Genomic DNA, 25,355 nt, shown 5'->3' with positions numbered 1-25,355 from the left:
CATCCTGCTTTGCTCCTCTCCCCTCATCAGCCTGCCCATAACCTCCCCAAACAGGGCCAGTGCCACACTTCCAAGCTGGTACTGAAACAGGATTGCAACCACAATACTAGAGAATTCATGAAATTCACTGGGGATCTGGTTATGGCCATTGATTTTACATGAAAAGAACTCCTATCGAACAGGAGCTGCTGTCAAGACAAGGCCTTAACCTAACATCTGCTGAAAAAGAAAGGACTTTTCCCTGTCTGTCCTTGTCTCCTCCCTGATTCTCCCAGTATATCAGTTATAGCCAACCACTACCTCCTCATGGTCCACCTGCTTCTAATGGGCCTGGCTGTGCACACGATGCAGCGCCTCTCTCCTCTGGCTAAAAACTCCATGAGCATGGTGAGCTGTGTTCTGCCAGCTCGCACAACAAAATAAAAAATAAGCGGCACGAGACTGTGACCCAAATAACCACTCTGAAGGTACAGACACTCCTGTGCCAACATGGCAGAATCTGCTCCAATGAGGTAAACCTCATGCCGGATGTAAGCCTGTCCCTGATTGGCTGGCCTTCCCTGGAAGGCTCCAGAGCAGCCAATCAAACCCCGCGAGCCTCCGGATGGGTGAGCGGGCTGCGCTGAGGGGGGAGGATACTCGAGAGCTGGTGAACCCTCTGATGGCCTCTGCCAGCACCACTGCGGACAGGGCCACGCTGTAGCAGCGCTTCTCAGCCGCAAGAATCTCTGGAAAAGCTGGTGGTACACAACAGGGACAGAGACATGACCAGAACAGTCTGTGGAGGAACATAACAGGATGAGACAGCAGCGAGGAGGGGCGGTAAGAGAGGCATAGCCATGCTGAGGGGAAGTGTGTGGGGAGGCACACAGGGTTAATCAGGGTGCCCCTAGAACTTATCTGTCAGTGCTGGTGCAAAGCCTGCTGGTAGCTGGCAACCAGGATAGTCAAGGTGTCCCTTTTTCTGTCCATTTATTGATAATAGCCTTTGACATTGGGGTAAGGACTGAGAACTTGTACCTAAGCTCTGCCATTTCCTCACTCCCCTGAAAATGGCCCATGTTTCTCCTCAAACTGGAGGAGCTGCAGGATTTCTGCTCTGGATCTACAGTTTATTCTAAAGAACTGTCAGGTAGATCTATTTAAGCAATCCTCCTCTGTCAAGGAGGAGGCTGAGCTCGAACTCAACTAAAATTGCTCATTATGAAAATGTTTTCCCCAGATTTTATCCTGGTACAGATAGCTATGTCTCAAAAATCAACCTTTTTATTTAGAAATGTGTAAACACTTCCTGTAGATATGCTGAACAGGCCAAATGGCATGATATGCCTGCATCAAAATGATCTGGCTCAATTCAGCATTAAACCACATCCTCCCTCACTGGTTGTCTGCCTTATTCCTCCCTTTGCTGCAGCGATTCAAGCAAGGCTCACATCATGCTGCAGTATTAGAGCAGACCCGGATTACTTTGGTAGATACAGGTTAACAATGAGCCTGACCCAGAAGGGAAGTGTTGCATGAGAACCTAAACCGTGTTTCTTCATGAAGTGCAGCAGTGTCATAAGCATACAATTGCTCCCGAATAAGGCATTTTCATGTGTACAACGCCAGCTTTTTACTCAGCCTAACACCAAAGCTATCTGAGCTTCTGCAACAGATGTTCATTTCCTCTTACACCCCCTCAAACTCCAAAATTTTCCATCCAGAAAGGCATCCAAAGAAGCCCTCTGGCTTTCTGAAAAGGTCCATCTGTAACTGAGACAGGAATTTCACAAGGATTAGTTTGGAGAAACATACTGACAAAAACGTTAGAGAGTTATTATTTTCGTTTGTACTTTTAAGTAATTTAGAGGCAGCAGAGTGCTACAGTGAGGAGAGTTTTGACAGAAAAGGGGTGATTTCAGTGTATTCCCTGTCAGCCAGCTAGCCTGTCACAACCTGTTTAAATCTACACGTGAACCCCACCTGTACAGCTGCACGGTGCAGCCTCGCTCTCTCCTGTCACTTATATCGGTTCCAACTTTACAATGCTTTTTTCATCCCTGCCTTTCAACAGTTCAGCGCCTGTTAAATTGTCCCTAGCGGTATCAGCTCTTCTATGGCACGTCCCAAATCGTTTAACATCCGTCAGAGGGTCCGCCCCGTGCGAAGGGCCGGGAGCCCAGCCCGGGGAAGCCGCCTGCGCTATCCCGCCGGCGGAGGGCTCCGCACCCCGCACCCCGTGGCGGCGGGACAGGGCGGGACAGGAGCGGTGCCACCCGCTCCCGCCGCCGGCCCCCGCCAGCCAATCGGCCGCTTCCTTTCATTTGCGGACCGCTGTGGCGCGCGAAGGCGGGCCCGGCTCGGCTCGGCCCAGCCCAGCCCGGCCCGGTCCGGCCCTGCCTGCGCGCCGCCGAGCGCCCCGCCCCGATGGCGCAGGATGTGGCTTGGCGGTGACGTCAGGGCCAGATGTTTTCCCAGGCCACGCCCCCGCAGGGGTCCGGGCGACTCCGAGGAGCGATAACGGGGAAAGCTTATTCTACTGTCACCACGCAATGGAAGGGCTGGGGAAACCGCATCTCTGTTTTCTGGGGCTCTCGAAAAAACAGCGTTAATTCATACTCCAGGCAACAAGCTGCCACTGCCAGGATTTATTTGCTCTTGCTTCTCTTCCAGTGGACTTCCAACGCTCTTTTTTTTTTTGTTGTTTTTTTTTTTTATTTGGGGACAATCTGGGTGCGATCGTCACGAACAGTGTGGTTTTGATGGCTGCTAAATCAGTCTTTACTTCTACAAAGAGATCCAAGAAATAAGAGAGGCAAAAAGCCTGCTTCCATAATCTTTTTTAAAAGGGAAAGAGCAGTGTTGGGGGGTTTGTTTTGTGGTTTGTTGGGTTGTTTTTTTTCCCTCTTGTTTGGATTTCTTTTTAAACTTACGAAAAATGGCAACAGCAGCATATGTGGATCATTTTGCAGCAGAGTGCCTTGTTTCTATGTCCAGTCGGGCTATTATCCACAGTCCCCAAGGGGAGCCTGATCCCCAACCTCATGTGGGAATACCTTCTTCATCAAATGGAGAGGATAAGCGGGAAGTCAGAGAAACCGGGAAAGACAATGGATCATCATTACTTGTGGTAGCTAGCATTTTGGCAGATCTGAACCAGCATGTCCCAAACTCACCCACTCTAAGGACGGATAAAACAGAGACCTTTGATATCACAGAACAAATACACATTTCTATTGCTCCTAAGGAGTTTGAAGAAGAAAGTGTGTCTTCGGCTGGTAAGCGTGGAGGAGGAAGAGCAGCCACACCTACTAGCCTGGCTGCAGTAACTGAGCCAAGCCCCAGACAAAAGAACAAACACACGAGAAGCTGGACTGACCCTGGATCACCCCAGAAAAAGCACAAATGCCACTATGTGGGGTGTGAAAAAGTTTATGGCAAATCTTCCCATCTTAAAGCTCATCTAAGGACCCACACAGGTTAGTTACAATCCAGCCAGAGATTTATTTGTTACAGCTTGGTAATTAAAATGAACGTTGAAAAAGCAAAACCAAACAAACTTGTATTTGACCACCATTGTCGTTTGCTTCTCAGAACTCAGGCTCGGAAAAAACAAACAACAACAGCAAAAAAAAAAACCAAAAAAAACCCAAAAAAACAACCAACCCAAAAAAACCCCAAACCCTTTTGGAATAAGCCTTTACTGGGCATAAATTCAAAGCTAACGTTGCCCTTTTTATTACTTAACATCACAGTGAATGGTGTGTGGGTCATCTGTGTGGATTGTACCAAGCTGTAATTTTTAGTTGCTAGCCTTCTTGTTCCTTGCACCTTCTACTTTCCTTTCCAATACTTTTTCCCTTCCCTCCTTCTACTTTTCCTGTCACTACCTTTTTACCAGCATATCACTTTCCATACAAGCATCAATACTGCCGGTATATTAAAATTAAATGTTCTAGAGGCACCTGAATGACTGTGTCTGTCTCTTTCTTTAGCAGACACTTGTGTGAAAGCTAGAGTAGACACGGCGGCAGTTGAGAGGCTGAACACGAGTCACAAGGAGGCATAAGTGTAGAAATGGGTACACGGGCAGTCTCAAAACAGCTTTTGGCAGCTCCATAAAACCAATTTCAAAACAAAAAGCATTTGAATGCAAACACTAACTTGTTCTGACCAGTGTTCACTGTTTACTTCTTCGTGAAGACTTATCTGCTTTGCTATTGTAATTCATGAAACACAGATAGAAAAAAAGAGGAAGTCTTGAAAGTGCTGTTAAAGTTATGCACCAAAAGCATTGGGAGGGCCATCGTGAAACAGGCCCCACAGCTTGCCAGACCTCATGCTTCTGCCTGGTGCTTGGGGAACAGAGTGGCTTCCCGTGAGACAGGGAGCACCAAACAGTGAGACCTATCTGCTGAAGGCACTGATCACAGTGCATATGGCAAGGCACACTGACTAGAGCAGGTTTGTGTAAGCTGTTTTCCTGAGCAGTATGGTCAGTTCACTTAAAAAGAACATTAAAAAAAAAAAATCCTCAGAACTGAATATGATTTAATTACTCTTGAGTGTTTTTAGCTCAGAGGTGGCAGCTTTGGCCTTACCTCTTAAGTGTACCTTCAGCTTTTCCTGCTGCTTTCCTGAGATAAACCAAGAACCCTTCTAAACTGAGGGTATGTTTTGCTCTCCATGGGAGAGAATAAAGCCTCATCAAGTCTGAGCATATGGATGGACAATTCCCTGTGCTGCACAGCCAAAGGAACAGCATGTTCCTGGCACCCCAGGCAGCCCGCCCTGCTTTGCACTGTGTAACTGCTTTTTGCCTCCTGGGGAGTTATGCAGAAAAGGTGCTTCCACTTGGTTTGCAGGGCATTGTCTCCATTAATTTTCAGTTCTTTTGCTTTCTTATTTCTGGCATTTACTGTTGTCTTAAAAGTGAAATATAAATTTAACAATGTTTCCGGGCTCCCAAATCAGCTTAGAGACCAAGAAAGGGAACTCCTGTCTCTGATAAAGGGAGGAGTGCTCGGCCGCGTCCGCCCTGCGAGGAGAAGAGAGGGAGGGCAGGGCCAGCGGGGAGTGTCGCTTCGGGCTGCTGCTGAGCAGAGTCATTCGGGGACGCTGGCTCGCCTCCAAGTTCTCTGCTGCGTTGTTTTTTTAACTCTTCATGTACTGTATCTTTTTCCGGGTCTGTAGGGCTTAATTGGTTATTGCTGTAGCTAACGGCACTGAGAGAAGAGAGTCTGTGTACGTGTTTCTGAGAGCTAGAGGAAAAGCAGGGAAGGGACTGATTTTGCCCTGGGAGTGGCAGGACCCTTGAGGACTACAGCTTCTTTGTTTTCTTGCGTCTCCAGTGTCTGTGTGGGAAGCCTTAAGCAATGCTGCCAAGTTTCCCTCCTCACTGGCAACAGGTCTGTCTCTCTTTGGATTGAGCTGGAAACAGGCTTAAATACTTCTTACTCGTCTTACAGAATGTTTCCTAAGAGGGTTGAATTTTTTTCTTTAAAAGAAATTGTGTCAGGCTTGAAAACAGTTTATATGACACTAGGAGCTACCCTAGCAGAACAAGCAATGAATTCCAGAACTGGCAAATGTTTGTGTTTACAAAGAACAATGGGACTTTACTGATTTAGAACAAGGGATTTTGGTCTCCTCTGCATTCTAGTGGTCCTGAACTGGTTAAGTAACATGTAGACATCTGTCACATGGATAGGGAGATGGATATCCACCTCACCAAACAGTGGTGAAAGTACTGCCAAGTACATGTGCAAGGTGCTTTAAACAACTTCCCAGTAACTCCCAAACCTGTTTACTAAGGAACAATCAAAAACTTCTGTTACAGAGTACAATTTCCATTTGCTGTATTACTAGATGATCTGGTTTTTAGGGGTGAACTGAAGGCTAAGAACAGTACTCCAGGCTAGAAGATACTGATGATAGAGCTAGGAGATATCTGGCTAGTGCATTTTATAACCTGCTTTAGAAACTTGTCTGTTAACTGTGCTCAGAAACTAGGCTTATGCTCATCTTGCTTGAAGGAAGGATAGACTAGATCATTGAGCTTATGGTGTGGTAAAGACATGAAGCCTTCCATCTACTGTTGGGTCCATTCCAGACCACTTTAGTAGGGACTGAAAGCTGGTACTATTTTCCAGCTGTTTGGTGCTCTATGTGGAATCCTTCTGATAGTTAAAACTAGATTCAAGTGCTCAAGTGCCCAAAGCAAGAGCCACATTGCAGAGAATGATAATTATACTATTTCAAGTAGAAGAACCAAGATAGAACAGCCAAGGAAGCAGCATTTGCCTTTTGCCCTCAGGCCCTTGCTCTGAGTACAGCATTTTAGAATTTAGTTCTCTATTGGAACATAACTTGATAGAGCACTCCATAGTTTCTTGTGTTTGGTACACTAGTGGCTAAGCTATCTCAGCCTTATGAATGCTTTGTCCTTATTAAACTGACAAATCCTGGAACCAGCAAATATTACTCACAAAAATCTTTGTCATTCTCTCCACCAGCTTTCAAACTCGTCCCGGTCCCCGTCCCCTTCCCCTCCCCCTGGGTCTCTTTTAATGTTTATGTTTTCCACCCTACTCTCTCACTGGGTGTCCTGGAGTTCAACATGATCATCAGCCACAAGGCTCTTGAAGTTTTAATGTTTACCAGAAGGTTATATTTAGTGTCAGCAGTAGTAGATGTCAAGTCCAAATTTTTTCCCACTGAAGTTCCTATGGACCATATAAGCTGTGTTGTGATCCACAGATGCAGCACCCTGTTTGTCCCAAGCTATATTGATACAAAAATTTCCTTGGCATACTGGTTTTAAAAATCCTCTCCACTCCTGAGAAAACTCCTAAGCATGAAGGACTTCCAGAAAATGAGATAATGCAACTTACATGACAAAGTTCTCCTTCCTCCAAGTAGTTCTTGAGCATGGGGTTACTATGAAGGTTTGGAAAGCCTCTGAAGTCACCGGAAACCAGTTTGTCTCTTTTGATTCACCAGTCAGAAGAGAGATAAAGTGCAGAGCCTACTAGCCATTTATAGGCCACAACCTCAAAACACATTGTCCAGGACCACTCATTTCAGAGACCCTGTAGAGACCCCTAAATTATTCCAACATATAAATATGTAACATATAGAGAAAAACTGACTGGATTCTGGGCAGGAATCACAAGTATCCCATCTATTGCAGCCCACCCTCAAATCACTATGACCTCTCAAGCTTCTAGCTAGCTTCATTAGTGTGGCATCATGAATGCAGAGAAAGCACAAAATAAACCTCCAATTAATTCCGTTGAAATGTCCTTCTAAACTTACCACTTCTACTTACCAAGCAGTACATCCTAACACAGAAACAGCTTTTAATCATCGGAACTAAATGTGTTTGCACAAACTGGCATAAGCTAAGGTTATGTGGGCAGAAGTCTCAGCCTGGAATCTTACAGTGAAACAAACTTGGGGGCCAGGTGGCTTAACAGTGGCTCCTCTGTACTACAGTACACTAGCTGACTTCTACATGGCTGTTGGGGCACAGGAAGTGAAGTGAAGGCCATCCTAACTATATTAATCTTGCTCACAGATGTCAGATTAGGACTCATCCAAGAGAAAGTGATCAAGACTTTGCTGGTCTCCAGCTGGCAGAGTGAGCTCAGGCAGCTCTGCATTCAGCTTATGTAACCTTATGGAGGATATGCTATTTGGCATATTGTTCTTTTTAATCTAACCCTTATTCATGAAACATCAGCAGAATTGAAATAGGTAGAAAAGACAGACTCATTTCCATTAAATTGTAAAACTATTGCCATTTCTCTATATTAAATCTCTACAATCACATTTTAAAAAACTCCGAACACTAATAAACCCTTATGAAAAAAGCTGGGCTTAATTTATATACCCATTTATTCCCCACAATTATTCTCTTTTCCCTAAGCAAAATTTTCTGATGACTTTGTAACTGGTGTATGCAAGATGGAGAAATTCATAATGTATTAGGAAGCAATATAAGAAATAGGACAATGAGACCTCACTGTGACAAGCATGGCTGGACAAATTGGCACAGTATTTGGCCTGTGTTTAGGTTGTTAAAAAGGCCTTTATATAAAGTCTGGATAAAATGTTTTAAACAGGAAGTTGGCTTTCAGTTCTAGTCTATCTGATTTGCCCCAGCTACATAAATCCAAAACACAGCAGTAAAGCACAACTTCTTTGAAGTTGGTTTGAATCAAGATGCTACCTCTGTGTGTGTGTGTGAAGACACCAATTAACCAATGTGAGGAGATGCAAGTTCACATATCAGTGAAATAAACTTTATCTTCCATTTTAGCACACAGCAATTACCAAAAACATGGCTGGTTAGCTAGAAAATGAGGACCAGATTTGGCTTGGGGTTCCTTTAGTTTGCTTGTTAGATAGACTGTGGCCCTAGGAGTGTGTGTCATAAGTGGGCAGTGTTGGTGAAAATCCAAGCCATTCCAGAAGATTACAAGAGGAAAAACTTAATCTAATGCCTCCTGTGACATTCAAGATAACTCAGGACAACAGGGCTACAGATTGCTCTTGTGTAGAATAGGATGAAATGAGTGGGTACCACTGGTTCAGTCCGCCCTGCAAGCTGCCAGTCAAGCTGCTCTGGATGCCAGGGTTGAAAGGAGAGCTGTGTTCCTCTGAATAAGATGCCAGAGGAAACTGGAAAGGCCTTTCCCCAGTGCCAGTTTCCCACAGGCAAGAGTACAGACTGAAGTGAATTTGGCCCTCTGTGTTGCTCAGCAATTTCAATTTTAGTAACTATGCCTCCTGGTTTTGACTTCTTGTGCTGAAAGTTAGAAACAGCCAGCTGGCTCTGCATGGCTGCCTCCTTGCTATCATTAGCATACACTCAAATTATCAAAAAGCTCCAGAGTGCCTCTAGGCTGTTGTGTCAAATAATGCTCTTCTACTGCCTTCCACCTCCTCCCTCTGCTGAGTGCATCAAAATCTTATGGGAAAAGCTCATATGGTAGCTTCAGGACACCTTCAAATGGCCAGCCTTGGGAAATAGTCTTTCCACGCTGAACCACAAAGCATTCTTAAACAGTTTAGCAGCCTGCTCCTGCATTTTTTGAATGCTCCTGAATTCTATCATTTTTCTAAAACCCAATTGCCTTACATGTCTTTTAATAAGCCTCTATTTTTAAAAGCAATACAAAAATGCAAAGCATGGCTTTTGTTTGCTCTGAAAGAGCTTTACGATTCCTTTCTTACTTCCTCAAAACCACTTTCAACACATTAAAAAGAAAAATTACTCAATTGAAAACATGAAACACCTTCATTTACAGGCCTGCCTAAATCCTCATCTTAATATACAGTTCCAAAGAAGAAAGCTCACCCTCGAAAATACTGACCTTAAGGCTAGATCAAACAGCCAATGTTAACTGAAGACAACAAAAAAACCAATATTTGTGCTCTAAGCCTCTTAATTTTAAGCTCTTTTAAATAAGCACTGGGCATAACGTTCAAAAAAGATTAAAAAAAGTTTTAAAACTTACATTTTTCAGAAGGAGCTCAAGGCAGAAAGAAAGGTAGATCAACTCCTGCACACTCCTTTTACCTGACTGAGTCAGGATTGATTAATAAGATTCAGTTAACACAGCTGCAAAAGAGTTAGGGTTAAATTGGTTGCATGGAGAATCCATTTGGCTGGCAAAGAAATTTACTACACACTTGAGTAGTATTAGCTACTAATGAAAACTAAATCTCCTGATTGTTGTGCAGGTTTTCCTCTGAGAGGCTTCCCTTTCCTCATTTTTCTCCCCAGTCTTTACAGAGATGTTCATCATGCAGAAATTACATAAATAAAGCCTCTGATAACAATTAGCAGAGTTTGGGTTTTGTATCTAAAAAGCCTTTAAAAGCAAAGCTGAGTTTACTGGACTCATGTTTGTGATGGGCAGAGGTTCTACTAAAAACCTTCTCTGTCTTCTTGTTTCCTTCTCCACCATTGTTTTTGAAACAGGTATAATCAGCACAACTAAATTTTCTGTCTCCATAATTTTCTCCCACTTTTCCTCTGTTTGCTTTTGCTGAATACAGAGGGAAGAAGACAAGCTGTTAAAAAGATAAAAAGAGCATTGCTTCAATTCTGAGGAGACACACAGACACACATGGTCTTGCTGTGTGGCACTGAAACATACTCAATAAAACAGGAAAAATGTACAAAAAGAAATTTGTGACTTCTACAGTTCATTGGAAATCACATTTTGCTGAGACCAAGACAGTTACTGAGCTGAGTCTAGCTCAGGCAGAGAGTTGCTGACCTGTGCAAACTGTGATCTTACTGAGCAGAGGGTCACTAAGAGAAAACAACACAACACAAGCATGGCTGTTCCAGTCACTGTCATTCACAGAATACACTGTTCAGAGGCTGCCTTTTCTCCAGGGTGAAAACTTTGGGTACATACTGGAAAATCAGAACCTTCACAGTATTCTCTTACCACAAACTATCTTCCTTTTAGCATGGAGGTGGTATTCAGATGCAGTATAATGAGACCTGTTAGTACTGAAAGTGGTGAAGGTGGGTCATCTTGCAATTTTCCTTATCATAGACACTGGTAGCAGAACTTTCCTTGGGTCCTGCAAGACCCAAGTCTTACAGGTAGCATGGAGTAAATCAGCATTTTTTAACGAATGGATGGGTGCAGTGGATAGCTGTGCTAGTATTATAAATTAATCACAACTTTATGAAAAAAAGTGTTCTGCACAATCTGTAGAAGATTTTTCTGCAGTAGCACATACTGCTCTGTAGGACATTAGAAAGTATTTGAATGTGACATGATTTGGGCATAAACTAATCTTTTGCTGAACTGAAATTCTTTAAGATATTAACTCAAAATTGAATTTCACATGGAAAGAAGGCACCTTTAACCATTTACAATACAACTTCTGCCTTTGTGCTAATGTCTGACTTGAACGTGGTTATGGAACACCCAACAGCAGAAACCTGGAACTTGTTTATATTGGACATGTGGTTCCTAGTTCTGTTTTATATGTTAAGCATGGTCCAACTTCCCCCCTGCTCCCTTCCAATCTTGGATCAGCTGTCTGGAAGTCAGTGCTGACAGAGCCAAAAAAGTACTCTGCTGCTCAAATGCAGAACAACTTTGAAGGGTCCTTTCTGTAGAATTTCTATAGGTATACTTTTTTCCTTTGTTACCCACTTGGCTTTAATTAGATAGATTCGCATGGGCAGTGAGATCATTATCTTGCTGTGTTCAGTTTAACAATAGCTAGACAATGTGGGTTATTTAAGTGCAGGCACTAAAGTCAGACACACATATCCTGTATTTTTCAGGTCTTGCAGATTCAGCAGAGCTTAGAGGGCCTCCACTTAATATAAAAGTTTTTAAAAGTTCAGAGTGCTGCTGCTGTAGTTACTGCTAGAAAAACGACCTCAGAAGCTTTTTTGCAGCCCTACCATAAAAAACATTTACTAACCAGGAACTTGGCACAATTCAAATGGTAATAAAGTGAGCATATCCTGAAATGACCTCTAGAGCAAGCCAAAGATTTTTCTGTAATCAATTACAGCACTTCAGTAGTGCTCTCAGGGATTACAGGAAAAATATTTGTGACTGAGTATTTGTTGACATTGCAGTCAATGAATCCATAAGCTATCTTAGATTAATTGCACACTATATTTTTACCAGACTGCTCTCTATTATTCGCTTATGTGAGTTTTTGGAATAGAGGCACCTAAAAAAATTCACAGGAGAGCACAGTGCTTTGCAGCTTTCTGTCTGCTTTGGTCCTGCAGCCAGCTAGAATATCCCTGGACGTGAAACATGCTGGTTATATATCATTTAATTACTTCAACAGCACCTTTTAAAACTGGTCAAGGGAAGAGACAGAACTGCTAACCACTTAGTTCCAGAGTAAGACCAGCTGAGGTATGGCACCCAAAAAGGAAGGACTGAGCTTTTTAAACCAAACAGCAGTCAGTATTTCCACTAGAGGATCTTACAATGGAGCCAGCTGAGAATAGTTAAAACACATCAGCCTAGTCCATCTTCAGATGTTTCCTGTAAAATTTTGCTGAAATGGTGAGCTCTTTGTGAATAGATCAGAAAAATATTTGTTTTGGAATCTGGGCTTAAATGAATGAAATTACATTGGTACAAATTTATATACTAGACTGCGGCTTTATAGGTTCTTGCAAAACATCACAGTGTATATGGGGCTTTCCTACATTCTTAATCTGGTAGTTTAGTATCCTGCTATAATAAATATGAACAAGAATACTGCTAAAATCTCACTGAGCCAGAGACTAATTCTCACTATATATTTGTAGGGGCTAACTAAATTTAAATTTGGAATTTCTTCTAAATGCAAGCATAAGAACTGCAGACTAACATTTATCCATGATTGCCTGGCCATTTTTTGATTGTTCTGGAGGCTGCTATGTTTTCCAAGACCAATGTGAATTGTACACACCTTTCTTCTGCATGCATGTGAAGCTCTAATAGAGCCCTAAAAGCTCCTCTAAATCAATACAAGTTTCCATTTTGTGTATACATGTCCTACAGGCAGTGCCACTAGAATGTAGGCAGATAGCTCAACTTCCTGTAATAAATCCAGGATGCATTTGCAAAGTATGTTTTTTAGATTCGCAGAACATGACCAAAACAAAACTGGATTTGATACCCCAAAGGATTACATCTCTGTCAGGATTCTTGGGATTCTCATTGATACATTTTTTTCCCATTTGTGCAGAGATGCACAGTATTTGCACCTTCAGACCAACAGACCATAAGTCTGTCGTAATGGAACCTATTACTCAAGTAATTACTCAAGTTTATGAACCTTGCAGCTAAGCATGCTGGAATTCCTGAATCCCAGCATGAAACCACTCATGGCTGCCAGACTTGTGCTCAGCAGGAGCTAGGAATATGGACAGGAAGTCAGGTTCAAGTCATTTTATAGATCCCAGATTCAGGACTAGAATGACCAAGAGTCCGAATGGAAATAAGAACAGCTGGGAACTTCTACGATCTTTTTCATAATATACATTATGCCCTCTGCATAGAGTTTTGGAGCAAGCCTGCAGACTTAGATGGCAGGAATATCTTTAGGAATTTGAGAGTAGTAGTTTAAAATGTTTCCTGTTGTATTTCACAGGTCTTTTCCATCACAGGAAGCTTGTATTTCATTAGCCTGTATTTCATTAGCCATTCAGCTTTAGGCATGTGAGGTGTGCTCAGCTAATTTCCTGCAGACACAAGGTGCACCATCTCAAAAAGACAGAAGGGCCAGCAGGTTTCCTCTTCTCACCCAGAAGAGCAGACCTACTAACTAAGAGAATAGAGCTGCTAACTTCTCAAAGAAGTGTAGCAGAGCATGAATAAATGTGCCTGAGGCACTAGTGATGTATGTTTTGCCAAGTATTAGGAATCTTTCTACTCCAACTTGTCTACCTTTATAGCAACATCATTTTAACATGATATGCATGATCTGTAGAATTCAGAATCTCTGCTGAGGAATCGCTCACACAGTAAAATGGTTTACATGTCAAGAGGGTTTTAAAATGCTTATAGGGAAAATGGTGGCTGCTAGGCAGCTCTTCTAGCATGATTCAGATGTCTAAAGCACATTCTATAGCAAGACATAACTGGTTTTAATGCTAGACTGTCCTGTAGAGGCAAGATATGAAGACACAGGCACAGTGTGCAAGAGAAAACAGAGTTATAGTTGGTAAAGAGGCCATGCTTCTATAGAGGTGTTGTCTGGAAAAGTTTAAAATAGTAAAGATGTTCCTTTCATTACTACTTCAAAAAAGGAAAACACTGAAAGTAGTACTTTCTTCTGAAAAAAAAAAGTCACATTGATTTCTTAGTATATATGTTGAGATAGTTGCTTCAAAAGTAGGGAGAGGAGCTTTCAAAGTTATATATACTAAGATGCCTTTGGCAAGGCTGTCTTTGAATGATGTCCATTTTCTACTTAAGAACTTAGCTTCTCAATTACGTTTCACATCCAGAGTCATCCTCAGATAACTGACTTCTGCCTTGTACTCCTCCACAACCATACACTTCATTCATTCATTTCTTTCCAGCACTCACCATGGCCTCTCTCCCACGCAGTGACCCCCACGTCAGACACAGCTGGTGAGGCTCTGAGGACCCTGCAAGCAGCTGTCCTGCAAAATGATCATAAAACATGGAGAGATCACAGGGGCTGAGCTGCACCCGGCGTGTGTTATGCTGTGGGTATTAATTCTCAGAGAAATGGTGCTCTAACAGCAATGCTGCTCTATTGCAGTCTGAATAAAACAGCCTCCCTTCTGCCACATGATGTACCCCCCTTCCATGTGACTTGCTGATGCCCTAAGTCTTGCAAGTTTAGGGAAAAGTTGTTTGGGAAGTCTGCCTAAGGAGGAATGCTAAGGGAAACTCACTGCAACATCTCATTAGTAACCATTTGTTTCTATTTTGTGTAGAATGTGGCCAAGGTGGTCATGCTTTCAGAAACATTAGAGAGACTCCTGATTTTCTCAGAACCATCCTCTAGGTTCCACCCCTAAAGGTTCACTCCAGAGATTCAAACGTTAAGACAACCAAAATTAAAAGACAATCTAATTGGTGATAATTGTTCAAAACCTTCTCATTTATATTCTGCTTACATTTGAGAATGAGGCCTACAGATGTTTGTGCTTACATGCACTTATAGTTTTAAAGAATTAACACATAGAAAAGACTGAAAAACAAGCTGAAACTAGAAAGGAACAGGTAACAGTGCTCATTTTTTCTTTTCATGCTAGATGAAATGCTAGATGGGGAGGTGCAAAATAAACAGGGAAGGTATTGTCAGAACAGAACATGTAAATGAGACTCAAAAGAGTTGAACACTGAATTGCAAATATTGTCCTTTATAAAAAATTGACCTGCTTTAAAAGTGAGCACATTAGAGTATGAATACAACTGTTATCATAGAATCTGATTCCTTTATTAAAACCAAAAACCTGAATCCTGAATCCTGGTTTAAACAGGAAGGGTGGCTTTACAATCTGGGCAGAAGATTTTCTGAAGTGTATGTAATGGGTTTAGGCACGCCTTGAATGGCAGCTGCTTGGTGCCAAGCAACAAACAGACTTACTGCTTGATTATCAGCCCATAAAACTCCTTTCCAGAGCTGCCTCTTCCCTGAAGCTGCATGTTCCATACGGTCACATTGGCTGATGCTGCCCATAAACTACTTCAGCACCACCTTGCTCTCTGGCACAACAGTCCATCCAGAATGAGAATAAAAATGAGATTCCCACTCCTTCCTTCCATACAGTTGCAATAGACTCTCAGTATCAGATTTTTCACGGAGTGTTACAGCTTCAGCTGTACTTACAAATGCAGAAGTCCCATGCTTCATGCATGCTGTGTTACTGTGAGGCTGTTGATTAAACAGTTCAAAAGTTCACAAAGAGACATTTCACAGTTACACCCAAGGGTAACTTAACCAATTTATGTTTGCTTGGCTTCTAGCAAAATGAAATCTCATCCTGTCCCCAAAGCCTGAAAGATGCTGTGCACATAAAATGCCATACCTTACCCACAATATCTATTCATGCCAAAGTATGTGGACTTCAGCTGGAGACAGATTTCAGTCAACATCTTCCAAAACTCAAATAAATAAAGTATAGGTTTTAGTTTTGTTTAATAATCCTGTAGTCTGTTATTTTGCACAGCAGGACAACCTTTCATTAATTTTATAAGCTTTGCTTTTACAAACACTTTCTGTTTTTAGAAGAATAGAATAATAAAAAAATCATCGGTATGTCAACAGAGAACAGACTGATTCATGGGGTCATATGATTTCTTCTTTGCAGTTATCCACATAAATGCAGGGTAAATCTCATGGAGCTGAGGTTTCACAGTTTCAGCTTGAATTTGCCTACAGTTCACACCAGGTGAATATAATTTTTTACCACCTATTTAACTGTGCACCTACGTAAAACATTTCCATTGTCATACCAAAGATCAGGCACATTACCATGCAATTTTTTAATGAAAGCCATCACAAAAACCATGAGGTAGACTTTTGCTGAAAGGAGTCTAAACCACTACAGAGGTCATTTCTGTGTTTATTATACAGACAGGTATGGTACGTGATGTTTCAGTCTCAGTTCACATGGTCTTGCAACACAAACACCTTCAGGTTCAAGCCTTTAGGTTTGTTCTAACCTTTAAGTTCCTACCTGCCACAATGGTCAGAACTCAGATAAATTAAAACCTAAGACCATCTGAGTAAGCTAGCAAGTTCCAACAAGGACTTGATGACAGCATTTTCAGTTAGAGAGAGAAGACCCTTGTTCATTAAAAGAGCAAAGAATAACCTGTATCCCCTAAAGAAGCCTGAGGAAAGAGGTGATCTCATTGATCAGAAAAGGAGAACAGTTATTTGTGGAGTTACATTAACAAGAAAACTTCTAAAGAAACAGTTCAGACATTTAGAAGCCACTACATTGCATTTTTTGTTCCTGCCATTTGACCCATGAGTACCTAGTGGCTAATTCTGCTCCATGTATAATTTCTCTGTGTTCAGACCATCCTATGAATGGGTTGACAGCCTGTCAGCTCTGTTGCAATGTGGTCCTAGGTTTCAAGAAAAAGTAGCACAGATTGGAAGAGGAGGAAGTGTCCTATAGTGAGCATGCAATCTTTTTTTCCACTGTAAGAGTGGGCTGGAGAAAGACAGGATGCCAAGGAATGTAATACTCTGTAGAGCTCCCATGGAGTTGCTAACAGTTAGATGTCTGATCCAGAGCTGTTTGGAGTTTGCAGAGTGGGCTGGGTAGCAGAGTGAGCAATTCTGAGGTAGCACAGGAAAGATCCAGGCAGCAGTTTGTAATGGAAACCTTGTGCTTCTGTTGGTACCTAAACTACACATTCCCTGTAGACATACTTGCTTCAGTTGTGTCAGCTCTTGGTAAGATTTTTTTTTTTCTTTCCTGGAGAAGCAAGTCTGTGGAGTTTTCTTTCTTGGCTTCAATTGCTGTCTGCATAACATTTTCATTAATCACTTTATTTGCTCTAACAGAGGGTGAGAGGTGCAGCCGAAATCATCAGCTTTAGCAGACAACAGATCAGTATGCCAGCATGCTAGAACAGAAGTAACACAAGTCTGCAAATGGCTCAACAAGATCTCAGTCCAGCATACATGTCATCCATCAAGGTCCATATTATCACTTCCCTTTTCAAGTTTTAACTGGGCTCATGTGATAAAAATACTGCATTTGTTATTATTTATAATTGAAGAGTCCTCTTCTAGACCCTTGTCACTTTAAAAGGTTTGAGTTGGCTCATCACTGTGACAAAAAAAAGAATGAAATCCCACATATCTTCACTGCTGTCAGTCTGTTATGTCTTAAGAGGCCAGACTTCTCTGACCTATGATGAAGACACAAGCTTTGTATGTAAGGAATGAAGAAAACCCTTGAAAAAGTTTTTGGTTCAAGGAAAGAATTCTAGGCTGAAATTCCTTTGCTGAGTGATAGAAGAGGTCAGATTCGCTGATTAGCACTTACATTTTTTTGTTTTTGCAATCCCAGTATTCATTTGAAGTATTCTTATTAAAAAGCAGGACTGACCAATGGAAAATAATAAACCCTCCTTCTTTTAGTTTTGTCATTCTGTAACACCCAGATGTGCTTAGAAGCTTCACTCATGGTGTTTTGTTCATTTATTTTCTGTTCACATTAGGGGGCTTAAAAAACATCCTCCTTTATTACCATCATAGATCTGAGTAGAAAGTACTGGAGATATACAGTAATTAAAGAGGTACTGTACTAAGCCCCAGAGCCTGCCCCTTTGCAAAGAGTCTGATACTTCAGTGTGGTTTGGAAATGATACATAGCTAAGACACATCTTCCTCTCCTCAGAATTCATCACTTCATCATTTCAGAACAACGCAATTTAATTATCTTGCATTTAAGTACAAAGACAAAGGGTCAGATATTGATCTCTGTTCTTGGAAGAAGCCACAGAAGAGACAAAATCAAGTGGAAGCTGTTGCTCTTTTAAGTTAGTGGCATTTCAGCTGTTTTACTGAGCATTAGTCTAGGATTTAATGCCTCAGAGATAGAGGTACCCAGTAAGAGTTTCAGGTTTACTGAACAGAAATTACATAGAGCAATTGCAGGTGCTTGATTTTCACAGAAAACCCAACATTTAGTTTGTGTTACTTTAGAACATATTCTTTTTGACACTGAGTCTGTTGCCTTTATTTTCTCAATGAGTACTCTCATAGGTACTCAGCAAAAGAGTCTTGTTTACTCAGAGATTCCAGGAGCAGAGGGAAAAAAAAAACGTTGCTTTTATAATAGGATGTGGCAAAAGTCCATGTAAACAAAGGCAGTGCACTTAATGGAAGCACAATCAATAGAAGTTATTCCTGTGGGGCAGGCAGCATCCATTCTGGTCTGTACACTCACCAAGACATAGAAGTTGTCCCTGCTAGGTAGGATAAATCTCTGACCCCGTGGGTATCCTAGTAGCTCAGATGATCCTCTTTTCTTAGATGGGAGATCACCATTTTGCCACAGAACTTTTGGTGACAGTTAAGCTTCAGAATTAAGACACAATCAACAAAAGAGCAGCCTTAGATGACAAAGATAAATCCATTTGGAACTGTATGGATATTTATCCCTTATCTTTGAAATCACATGCATTGTAAATAACAGCTCATATAATCATATATATATATATAATATATCATATATAATCATATATAATGTAACATTACCATTTCTCTAGCTGATGGATTCCTGCCTTTTTAAGAGGTACCAGAAGTTTTGATTACTCAGTTTTACAGACTACAAGTGTAAGTGACTTCAAGTGCACATGCTGTCAGTGCAGCCACATAGCAAGACTGCAGGAAATACAACAGCAAATGGTCAAGAGAGAAGCAATGATTGTAGATTTTGACAAGGCCATCTAGAAGACAGAGCAGAAAGTTGTGCATTGTGTTTTCTAACTGTTAGAAGAAAACTTTGCCTGCCCTCTGAGATACGGGGAACATCTTCCATGCTCGTTACACTTCTGTGAGGAGAAAACATACATATGCATGTTACTCTCCTGTTCCTTTTAACTATGCCACATTTCAGACTAGTGAGAAAAAAGATGACTGGAATGGTGACATTTGTCTAACACCATGCTTCACCACCATCTATTTCCTTTCTAGTTTGCAACTAACCTGATCTACAACCTCAAACACAGCACAGCTCTGCCTGAAGAAAGCAAGATGTCCACCTTTTACAAAATGAGAGCATTCTGTACAAGCTTAAACACAAACCAAAAGATGTATGTGTATTATAAAATCACTAACTGCTTGGAGAGGCAAGAATATAACCTTTCTCGATGCAAAAGAAACTGTCTGGATAGAAACAAGGATATTGTTTCTTTACCTTCTTGTCAAGGCTACTAGCAGTTCTATGCTGGGAAGCTGGAGAGGACAACAAAAACACAGATGCCCGCATCTCCCTTCATTTTGCTACTAGTTGCAGATAGTCTGTGACCCTTGCTTAGGAGAATTATGACAAATCTCTAAGCCATAGGTGTGTTTTCCAAAGTACATGTAGCTGTTCCCTCACTTCAGTTTCAGAGGTGCCTTTCTGATGACATTTCTATTCCACTGCATTCTATTCATGCATCAATTTGAGTTGTTGTAATCTTACCTAAGTGCTGAGCATATGGCAAGATTCATTATTCACAATAATGGTTCAAGGCTTTATTCATCTAATTCAGCCTCTTTACTAAGGTAGCTTTGAATACTTTTGTTACTTCTAATAGAGACAATGTATTTCAAAGAGATTTGTCTGTACAGCTACCACGAAAGGAAGGAATCCTCGAGTCTAAAGAACCGTAGTTATTTTTGTATCCATTTCTGTTTGAAGAGAAAAATTCTTTAAAATATTTAACACACACAAATGCAACTATGTTTACACAGTCCCAGTTTTGATACAGTCTACAACACTTTAAAGCTTCAGAAGCCTCTGGCCTCGTGCAGCTGATTTTTTTGTAGTTGCAAAAGAAGAAGGAAAAAACAAGACAGGGAGGGGTTGTGTAAGGAAAGGAAAAGAGATAAAGTGAGAAGTCCTCTGAAACCAGGAAGTGAAAAACTGCAGTGGGGAAAGCCTGATACAAGCAATAACAAGTGCTGTGTGCCTTAGTACAAGGGTGGAGTACAGTAAGTAGCATCAGGCTCTGTGCTCAGGTCTAAAGACACAGATATGAATTTCAACCTGTGGAATTTTGGAAGAGATTTTTTTATGACACGTTTATGGTCTTCAATCAGTAAGAAAGAGTTTCTCAATTACCCAGCAGGATAACCTAATTTTTGGAGTACTATATAGCACAGAGAGAGACTACAATGTAAATGTGGCTGGAGAGAAGAAAACCAAATAAATGCAAACAACTACATATCCCTGGAATTGTAACACTCTCTATCAGTCCAGAAAAGATGATAAAAATATATGTTCCGAAAATATGCTTGGTCTTTCTGGCCCGGACTTTGGGTTGGTTGCTACTTTGCAGTGACAGAGTGAATCTTTACTTTTTGAAGGGATAACTCAAAACAGATACAGAGTTTCAAAGGGCTGCATCACTTACCAACACTTTGCAAAAAGACTCAGGAGGACAAATGTACACAAAACCAAGCAGCTTAGCAGAACACAGGCAAATAAGTTCCTTGTACTTGAGATGCTGTAGGGAATCACCTAAGACTCCTTGGGCCACAGTGCAATACTAGAGGACATATTCTCAGTTACACTGCCAGCAGAGGTCCAAAATCTTGCCAGGATTTATTGTTGGTTGTCCTTGGAAATCCCGTGTGCATATAAACACAGGGAGTCCAGTGGAACTTGAAAACACAAAGTTGGTCCTTTTGAGAATCAGATCTCCCGTTAGTCACCTAATAAAAATTTCAGGCATTTAATCTTCACTAAAAAAATCTAACAAGAAATGTTAATGAAGAATATTAATAGCTTTGTGTTTCTTTATCAGCAAAAAAATATAGAAACTATTATTTTTGATAAACAGTTGTCCATCGGCAAATAATCTTTTATGAATAACAGAACTATATATTAGTTAAACTCAGAAAATATTTTAGTCCCCAAGCTAAAGGAATTAGGATAGAGTTACCAAAAATAATCCCATCATCCCCAAAGAAGTAAAACATTTTGGTCAAGCAAAAATAAAATCAATGTGAGCTTCTTGGTTTGTGGGTTTTTCTGCAGTTCAAAGGTTTTTGTTTGGTTCTTTGCTTTTTGATTTTTTTGTTTGTTTTTATCAGAATAAGTTATCCACACAGCTCTAGCTGTTTTTTCACTCTTTCATTCAAAACTTCAGCAAAGCATGTGGCACTGTTTCTTTTTAATGAATTTATGGCCATTTCATTTTAAAGCCAATTTGCTATATGATTTATTTTCTAGATTCTGTACCATAACTTTTAGCTACTTATTGGTTGGTTTGTGAAGTGGTCTGGAACCAGGCTTTAGCTGGAAGTGGAACACAGAGCTTCATGTACTAAGCACACACTGGTGCATCTCACCAGAGATAAAGTGAGAATTAAAGAGAAATCAAGCAGGAGTTTACAGGGTAGGCAGAAAATTACTTGGTAAAGATAACAGGTTCAAATTTCAGATTCTGTGCAAAAATGCAGGATAAAAAAACATGGGTATTTTAAAAGTGCTAAACTACAGAAACTCACACAGAACAGTTCAGCTTGGGCATCCCAGTTTGAAAAGGGATTGAGTAAAACCATGGAATGTGTATTTTAGACAACAGAAAGGTTATGTGATGGAGTGGCCTAGGGGAAAAAAATACCTAAAAAGGTTAGAATGATTCTACCTTGACAAAAGAACAACAAATGTTGCTGATAAAATTGTTACAAACTGAGGTTTACCATCTGGCTGACATTACTGAACTAGTTTAAAATAAAGGCTTAGAACCTAACTGAAAGAATGTTTTTTTAAAAAATGAATTGTTTCCATTATGTTGAAATTGACTGGGAATATTTTTAAGAAGTATCCGATAGCTGCATGGAACATGCCAAATCCATTATTTTGGTTTTTGGGTTGACCTGACTGTGGTTAAAGCTAGGGGAGGAATTATGCACTATGTGCACTTCTCTGGCATTGTAGCCATTATTATTATTACACTATCTGAATGTTTGTTCATTATTTGCTCTTCAACTTGTTCTTGTCAGGTGAGGTTATACAGATAAGTCACATGGTGTGTTCTGGGTTCCCAGGTGGAGCCATACAAGTACTTCCAAGTAAATGCATTCACCTAAACTGTAAATTTGCTACTTGGAAACTCTTCTTTGCAGAAATACTCCTGCATGTCTAAATAACCCACTAAAAATGTTAAGGTACAGAAAATAATCAGAAGATTTAAATAATGGGTATTATGGTAGCTTTTGCAGCTCCTGCTTGGTAGTAGTGTCCTTTGCATGCAGAAGACATAAGATCCAATAATTTTTCGATTTTACAACTGAATTTGTTGTTATTAAAATAAAGATTTTCCTGGAACTAGTCAAGCTTAATATTGCTGAATTTGCTGCCTGTTATATAGGGCTGAAGGTAGACGAGACATTCAAAAGACACACATAAGCAGATTCCAAAAAACATAGTTGCATTTAGCTTGTTTGGTTAGGAAATATCACTAAAAAATCATTAATTTAAAACTTAACTGGTTTCCATTTGTGAGAATTTGGAATTCTGAGGCTTTGAAATTTTTTTATCCCTTTTTAAATACTTGAGAAAGAAACCACTCTTCCTCTAACATCAAAGCTACACATTATACTCTCTATTGCACTCAGAAGGTTAAAGGTTTGGAGTTGAAGAGTGGTATTGAAGGATGACATTTTCTCTCTCTCTCTCTCTCTCTTTTTTTTCCTCTTTCTTTAAAATACCAGCCAGTCTCAAGAAATACAGTCTGGTTGACCAAGTATTTTTTTTCCCCTGGATAGCATTTCCTCTCCTGGAGGAAGGCTGCTTCAGTCAGATCTCCATTTAACTGTCCTCCCCTCAGCCTCCCCACCCTGCCTACTGATCTGTGTTTCCAAATATACCCTTAATTATATGTATGAAAATGTAGAAATACAAGAATAGCACACAGTGGCATGTTCAGGTTTCTAGTCTGTTTTCATAACAACATACAATGCTTTGCAGAACAGATTGAAGATCACAGAAAATTGTTTCTGGCTTACTGTTTGTGGTTTTGCAGACACTCATGGGATTCCCATGATACAAATTTCTTTGTTACTACATGGCTTTGGCATATGCTTAAAAATTCTAATATAATGTACAGAGTTATTACATGAGTTGGATTGAAAAAAGTCTCCAAATCATGGTTTGACTTAATAATAGGCCAGTGGCTATCACATTTCAAATTTTTCAGATACAATTGTCTAATTGTTTGCTTTGTAATCCTGAAAATGATTGGTATCACAAGTGCCTCAACCTGTTTTGGCATTTCAGTCAGTATTTGTAGGTATGCTTAGGTCTACAGAGTACTTGGTATAATTTTTTATTGTTGCTCAAATGTTGGAGATGATACAGATGTAATGGTGAAACCATTGGTTCAGACTCTGTGTAGATCAGGGTAAGGTCAAGCGTGCTCTACAAGTGTGGAACAAATCAAATTCAGTAGACATCAGATCAGTTTCCACCACTGCTGTAATTTTTGTTGCCCATAACTACATATAGTTGCCTCAATATACATAATAGCTGACCAATACAGAATAATACAAAGAGACTTTATATAATATTATAGGAACAAGCTGGGTGTACTTGCTTCTGAATCCCTTACAGCAAGATGCATTTTTTAAATGCTATTTCTATAGCCCAGGCAACTCTGCAGTGCATTTGGCAGTCTGCTCTGGCAGACAAGGGAAGCAGCACGAGTAGCTGCTCCACTGAAATTGATTCAGAAGTCAGTGCACCTGCAGATCTCATGTATGTTTACTCTGTGAGCACACAGCTTTTTCTTTTTACTGGGTAGAGCTTAGGAAGAAGCCAAATATGTTCTTGCTCACGTTATTTGCAGTTAAGATTGGTTGAATTTAATTCTCAAATCTGATATTTTTTTCATCAGAGTGTGTAACTCTAACATCTGTGTGATGTCATGTGCTTTGGAAGGGGTGATAGAAAGGCTAAACTTCAGTGGGACTTGTAACATGGAAATCCAAAAATTTAAAATCACACCAAAAAAAAAAAAAAAATTTACTCTGTTTCATACTTTTTAAAGGAATCTCTTGCTTGCCTCTCTCAAGAGTCAAGAAGCCTCAGCTGGTTTTGCTTCCTTTATTTCTAATTATCTTTGTCTTCTGGAAACTTACCTCTGAGTCCTGCTAGTAATGTTCATAATGCACAAAAATAGCTCTGCTGCCAAAGATTCTCAATAAACACATTCACATGCGGACATGTTTCCTGATGTATTTAAGATATTCAATAATATTTGCACATTAATATTTCAGATCAAACTCTGCAGTCATTATATAAAGATAAAATTCTGTCTTCAGCAGTGCCTAAGATGGAGCTAAAAATCTTTACTGAGTTGTGTACAGCCAGTCTGATGGTGAAAGCTCGTTGTTGAGTACAACATGACCATGGGTTACAGCTTATGCAAGACAGTTGTACTGTGGTTGCATGTTCCCTAATGAGATTAGGCAATCAATTTGTACAATCTCTCATTCTGTTGATTGCTTTAGTGCCAGTTAAAGGACATTTATATAACTTACCTGCACAGAAAGCCACATCCCTTCTCTTTAAGAGATGAGACTGATGACAGACCATGAATTTCCACGTGTGGTTTTGAAGCAGCAGCTAGGTTTTGTCTTAATTAATAACCCACAGTAACTTTATTCCAGACTGTATACTAATTTTTTATGAGCAATAATGACTTTTGTGCCTTCACACAAGGCACCTAACATTTCCTAGCAATACAGCTTTTCTTTGAGGAGGTATTACCAGACCTCAGCAAAGCAGGGAAGCACTCTAGAGAACCTTATACCACTACTAGAATGATGGCAGCTGTCAGACAGTGCATGGAGGGGAAAACCACTTGTCCAAGAACCTTAAAGGCAACAACCAAAAAGATAACTGGAGAGGACTGAGGGGAAACAATAGTTCCTAGGAAGGAGAACAGGGAACAGTAGAGAAATGGGGGATGGAAGGCCACATCATCTTTGGCTTAGCACCCAAATTATCACCACCATCCTGAGCATCGAATCAGGAAGGTGATTAGCAACCTGGAAGTTCTCATCCACATCTGATGTGCAATGAGGAGAAGGGGAGAGAAGATATGCATTACCTTCCTCTCCTGACATCTTACACAGTGTTGCTCCAGAAC

The 25,355-nt window shown here is 40.6% G+C and overlaps 1 protein-coding gene and 1 long non-coding RNA gene across 2 annotated transcripts in view; both read left to right on the top strand.

The window, feature by feature from the left end:
- The first annotated feature begins 626 nt into the window (after positions 1–626).
- Positions 627–25,355, top strand: part of LOC139801106 (uncharacterized) — a 55,598-nt gene continuing 30,869 nt past the window's right edge. Inside the window, exon 1 of the long non-coding RNA XR_011728070.1 lies at positions 627–822. This is a non-coding gene — a long non-coding RNA (uncharacterized lncRNA). The remainder of the gene's footprint in view (positions 823–25,355) is intronic.
- Positions 2,439–25,355, top strand: part of KLF13 (KLF transcription factor 13) — a 30,272-nt gene continuing 7,355 nt past the window's right edge. The window contains exon 1 of the mRNA XM_071754943.1: positions 2,439–3,461. Coding sequence (XP_071611044.1) covers positions 2,921–3,461 — 541 coding nt within the window. The 5' untranslated portion in view covers positions 2,439–2,920. The remainder of the gene's footprint in view (positions 3,462–25,355) is intronic.

This window comes from Heliangelus exortis, chromosome 11 (genome assembly GCF_036169615.1).
Source record: "Heliangelus exortis chromosome 11, bHelExo1.hap1, whole genome shotgun sequence".
NCBI lineage: Eukaryota > Metazoa > Chordata > Aves > Apodiformes > Trochilidae > Heliangelus > Heliangelus exortis.
This window is presented reverse-complemented; position numbering and strand designations above follow the sequence as displayed.